Source organism: Pistacia vera, unplaced genomic scaffold (assembly GCF_008641045.1).
Source record: "Pistacia vera cultivar Batoury unplaced genomic scaffold, PisVer_v2 Contig129, whole genome shotgun sequence".
Classification (NCBI taxonomy): domain Eukaryota; kingdom Viridiplantae; phylum Streptophyta; class Magnoliopsida; order Sapindales; family Anacardiaceae; genus Pistacia; species Pistacia vera.
In genome coordinates this window covers 920,495-925,600 of record NW_022195346.1, presented here as the reverse complement: position 1 = coordinate 925,600, position 5,106 = coordinate 920,495, and the positions used below count along the sequence as shown (strand labels likewise).

The 5,106-nt window shown below is 33.7% G+C and overlaps 1 protein-coding gene across 1 annotated transcript; it reads left to right on the top strand.

The window, feature by feature from the left end:
- The first annotated feature begins 1,962 nt into the window (after window positions 1-1,962).
- Window positions 1,963-3,326, top strand: LOC116121937 (gamma-glutamyl peptidase 5-like). Its single transcript, XM_031407845.1, has 3 exons — window positions 1,963-2,364; window positions 2,633-2,968; window positions 3,068-3,326. The coding sequence occupies exons 1-3, from the start codon at window positions 2,056-2,058 to the stop codon at window positions 3,161-3,163; spliced, it is 741 nt and encodes a 246-aa protein (XP_031263705.1). The 5' UTR covers window positions 1,963-2,055; the 3' UTR covers window positions 3,164-3,326.
- The last annotated feature ends 1,780 nt before the right edge of the window (window positions 3,327-5,106 follow it).

The window sequence follows — 5,106 nt, the reverse complement described above, 5'->3', positions numbered from 1 at the left end:
AAGTTTGAGTTATTATCTATGTTTATACTAAGAAAATTTCCCCCTTTTTATTAATTCATATTAAAAGTCAAGGCAACGTTGATTTAATTTAAGTTTTGATTGACTTTAGCTTAGGTTAGGCCGGATCAAAATCATGAAAATTTATATTATAATCTTTGAGAGCGAAAAAAAAAATAAATAAAAAAAGAGGAGAAATAAGAAATTTTTGTAGAATATTTTTTGTAGATTGTGATTGTTGTAAACTCTTTTAATTATATTGGATTGAAGTGGATCATTAGATTCCCGTAGTCTTTTGCTCTCTTTAATTGAAGAGATTTTTCCACGTAAAAAATTTCTTATGTTTCCTCGTGAATTGGATGTTATTTTTAACATAATTTGCTCAAGGTTTTGCTTCTCATAGATTTATTCAAGTAGTAAAGTATTGTGTTATTGCATTATTTTCTTTCAAATTTTTGATATTGTATTATATCCTTTGCTTAAGGTTTGGTAATTTTTTTTAAAGTTTTCATTAGTTGTTTGACAAACAATGGAGGAATTGTGGAGGCCCCCTGGGCAAATATCCTGGATCCGCCACTGATTGTGTGCGTGTAAATTGTGAAGAAGATCAAATTAGAAATATTGGGAATAAATTAGAAGCAATTAGAAATTAAACATATACCAACACAAGCCATAGAAACTCAACTAAATCGGTAAAAAAGAAAACCCCATATATCATGCATTAAGATTGATTTAATTTGTAGATGAAGTATGGTGGTAAAATTAATTAACTTAAATTCCTCAAGTGGAAGAAAGTATCAAAATAGAAAAACCAGTTTGCGTTAAGTATTACCATTTAAGATTGTAGACACAGTTTGGCATCGATGTATTGCGAGAACATCGACGCCAAGTTCCTGCGTTGAGCCTTACATTCCGGTGGAACAAAATCGGCTAAATTAGCTAATGCGTTTAGTAGGAGAACATAGAATTTAAAAAAAAAAAAAAAAAAAGGCTAAATTAGCTAATGCGTTTAGTAGGAGAACATAGAATTTAAAAAAAAAAAAAAAAAAATTACGAAAAGGTGATGAACCACATGAGTAATATGTTAAATTAGTTTACACATCATTTAAGATAAAAATAACTATAATTTATTTTTAAGTTATTGATTGCATAAGTTTTAATTACTTCCTACAAGTTCAACAATTATTAGGAGAGTTGTACTTAGTAGGATTTGCGTTACATTTAAGAGGAATGTGATTACGAACAATTATACTTCAATATTACTAAAGACTTGAAAGGATTTTGAAATATGCATTTAAGGAATTAACGAAAGAGATTTGAGAGAAAAATGATTTTATTAGCTTAAAAACTTAATCTGAGTCGCAACAGTAAAGCATATATATATATACAAAATACTTTGCTCTAACAACTAAACCTGTAACTGACTCTTAATACGAAAATATACTATCCGGTAACCCACATGAAGTATATATGCTCAATTTAAGTTTACATCCATTGATATGCTATTCATTTAGATTGTCGTATTACATCACTCATCACAATAATATCGATTACAACATTCATACAATAATAACGACACATCACTTAACTATATAAATTTAGTGCAAAGGTTACTATCATTGATCCAAAATCACATGTTCATTTCTAACACAACATTATTATAAACGTGAAAGAATTGCCCATACCACGAAAGAGACATAACCGTGTCACCGTGTTTTAGAAAACCCTACTTCATTCGTATAGTTTCAAAACAAAACAAAAATAAATAAATAAATAAATTTCTCAATTTCTTCTCTCTCCCTTTGTCACTTTCGATTCAGGCAAAATTACAAAAATTTTCCCAATTGCCCTCCTTTTTTTTTTTTTTAGTGTTTTAGTGACTCACCTCAAGCAATAATTAATTTTCCATTATTTTGTCTCCTCATTAAACAGTAGGGCACCCTCTATAAACTGGCCACGCATTCTTCAGTTTTTCACATGTGCAAATAAACCAATTATTTCTTATCCTCAAACACCAAGAAGTTCAATTCATTCTAAAGAATTTTGATTTTTTTTGTTATGGAAGAGAAACGATATGCTCTTTTGCTGGCAGCAAGAGACTCTGATTATGTGAAGAAAGTTTATGGCGGATACTTCAATGTCTTCATTGCGGCTTTCGGAGAAGAAGGAGAGAGATGGGATTTGTTCAGAGTTGTTGAAGGAGAATTCCCTGACATGAATGAGCTTCAAAAATACGATGGATTTGTCGTCAGTGGTAGCCCTTTTAATGCCTATGGAAATGACTACTGGATCCTCAAACTTTGCTTCTTGCTCCAAACTTTAGATTCCATGGAGAAAAAAGTTCTTGGCATTTGCTTTGGTCACCAGGTAACCAAATTTCAAACTTCAGTTTCATTTCATTCTCTTCAGCGGAACGCCCTGATTTTACGAACGCTTAATAATAAATAAATCCATCTCTCCTGTAGAGTGTTCGTATTTTAAACTGTTAATTCAAAGAGATTATTAAAAGTAAATTTTAACAAACCCTTCTTTAACTCTTGGCGAAAAGTATTGTAAAAGAATGCAGACATTGGCATATGAAAATTTTGCCGATAATTTACAAAAGTTTTATGTGATTCTATGGTTTTGTTCTCAGGTTTTGTGTAGGGCATTGGGTGGGAAAGTTGGAAAGGCTTATACAGGATGGGATATTGGGCTGAGGCGAGTGAGAATGGTGAGGGATTTGAGAAGTTGTAGCTTCATGGAGGAATTGGGAGATGAAATCCCACAATTTCTTTCGATAATAGAGTGTCATCAAGATGAGGTTTGGGAGGTGCCATCAGGGGCAGAAGTGATAGCATTTTCGGACAAAACAGGAGTTGAAATATTTGCAATCGGAGATCATATTCTTGGGATTCAAGGCCATCCTGAATACACAAAAGACATTCTTTATAATCTAATTGATCGCCTCCTAAATAACAATTGCATTCAGGTAGTAATTATTTAATTAACAAATTAATTAACGTAGATTAATTAATTTATATAATCATGTTGGTTTTTGATATTAATTAATGTTAATGATTAATTGCAGAGTGATTACGCTGATAAAGCGAAGCTTGGGTTGGAGATAGCTGAACCAGATAGAAAGTGTTGGGAAAAAATTTGCAGGAATTTTCTCAAGGGATGATTATAGAGAATAATTTTGGCTTATTTTTAGGCTAATTTATGGTTAATTTTCTTAAAACTCTCCAATTGTAATTTAAATGTTTTCTTTATTCTAACCCAAAATGGTTAGAATATATAAGAATTTAAGGTTCAGTAAACTGAAGTGCTATATATTTTGATCACCGACGAAATTTCAAGCCAAAAAAAGAAAAGGGGGAAGTCAACCATGCTACAGGAGAAACCTTGCTTCTAAAATTGCATCATATTAATTTGTATATAGTTAATCAATTATTTATTAACCATGTAACGATTTGAGACTAAACTAAACACCAATCTACCAATCAATCACACAAGGAATCAAAAAACAACCAAACAAACACTCAAGATTTTACCGTGGTTCACTTGCTCTAGATTTGAGCAAGATATGTCCACGTTGAGCTCCGAAACACCGAGGCTCGCTGCACTAAGAAGATTAACAATGTTTACAGAGTACACTTTCAGAATCTCAAACACAACCCAACTTACTTTGTTAATCTAACACAACTCTTTTACCATAATCTTCAAACCCAAGAGAAAGACTTCCTAAGCTTCTCTACCCATAAAGGAAACACCACCTTCACTGACCAATCTAAATGATTGTACAAAGATTACAAGAATTGGAATAAGCAGAAAACAGCCCTAGCAAAGTAAAAAATACAGAGTCGAGGAGAAGAGATCTATTTTGTTGTTATGCGCTGAAGCAGAAAATGAAAAGCTGCTTCTTTTATACCTTGACTTTTAAGTGAAATAATAGCCCTTAGATGTGCCTCTAATCTGCGGTCAAGATTGCAAGATGACTTGAATCTGCAGTAGTTCACTTACGCTGATACGCGTTTTTGGCTTCAACTATTAACATTAAAACTGCAGCATTTCACTTAAACTGATACACTGCGTTTTAGCTTCACATTTTAACATTCTCCACCTTGAAGCTAACAAACTCCTCTAGGTTGTCCCTCCATTAGTGCAGCAAGCTTCTCAATGTTTCTTCTCAGCTCTAATGTGTTACCTTATATGCAGTAGGTCCAAGCAATGCTTGAACTTTGATGCAGTCACAACCTTGGTCCCCATATTTGCTGGATTTTCTTCAGTTTGTATCTTCTCCATGAGTAGTTGTCCACTTGAAATGAGATCTCTGACAAAATGAAACTTCACATCTATGTGCTTGGTTCTCTCATGATACACAAGATTTTTGCTCCAGTGGATGGCACTTTGACTATCCGAATAGACAGTCACAAGTCCATCCAGCATATTGGCTTCTTGTAGGATTCCTTGCAGCCATATGGCCTCCTTGAAAGCATCCGTGACTGCCACATATTCAGATTCAGGTGTGGACAGTGCAACCAAAGGTTGCAACTGGGATTTCCAGCTCACACAATTTCCTCCAAGCGTAAAACAGTAGGCAGTAGTGGACTTTCTACTGTATCTATCACCTGCAAAATCTGAATCCACATACCCTACAAGATCAAGTGTATCATATCTTTTACAATAATCTAAACCAACATGCACAGTGCTATTTATGTACCTTAGCAACCNATATTATAACTTATAACCGTTGGCTGTGACCATTGCCAGCCAACGGTTAAAAATAAAAACATAACCGTTGGCTGTTGCAATATTTATATTATAACTTATAACCATTGGCTGTGACCGTTGCTAGCCAAGGGTTAAAAATAAAAACATAACCATTGGCTGCTGCAGGCCTGTAGCAGCCAACAGTTATTTTAAAACTTTTTTTAATAAATTTTGTAAAATTCTATTTTAACCCTCGTATTTTATGTTTATTTTAAAATTGATAGGGGGTTTTATGTAATTTGATAGGGACTATATTGAAAAAAAAATTGGGCTCAGGCTTGGGACCAGTACTAAGCCCAGGCCTTGGAAAAGGGCCCAATGGAGGGCTCGGGCCCTCCTCCTTAGGCCTAGTCC

Bases quoted from the DNA above. Each gene is read 5' to 3' on its own strand.
- LOC116121937 (XM_031407845.1), top strand. From the start codon at position 2,056: ATGGAAGAGAAACGATATGCTCTTTTGCTGGCAGCAAGAGACTCTGAT. The intron at 2,365-2,632 runs GTAACCAAATTT...TTTTGTTCTCAG, and splicing joins GCATTTGCTTTGGTCACCAG to GTTTTGTGTAGGGCATTGGG. The intron at 2,969-3,067 runs GTAGTAATTATT...GATTAATTGCAG, and splicing joins TAAATAACAATTGCATTCAG to AGTGATTACGCTGATAAAGC.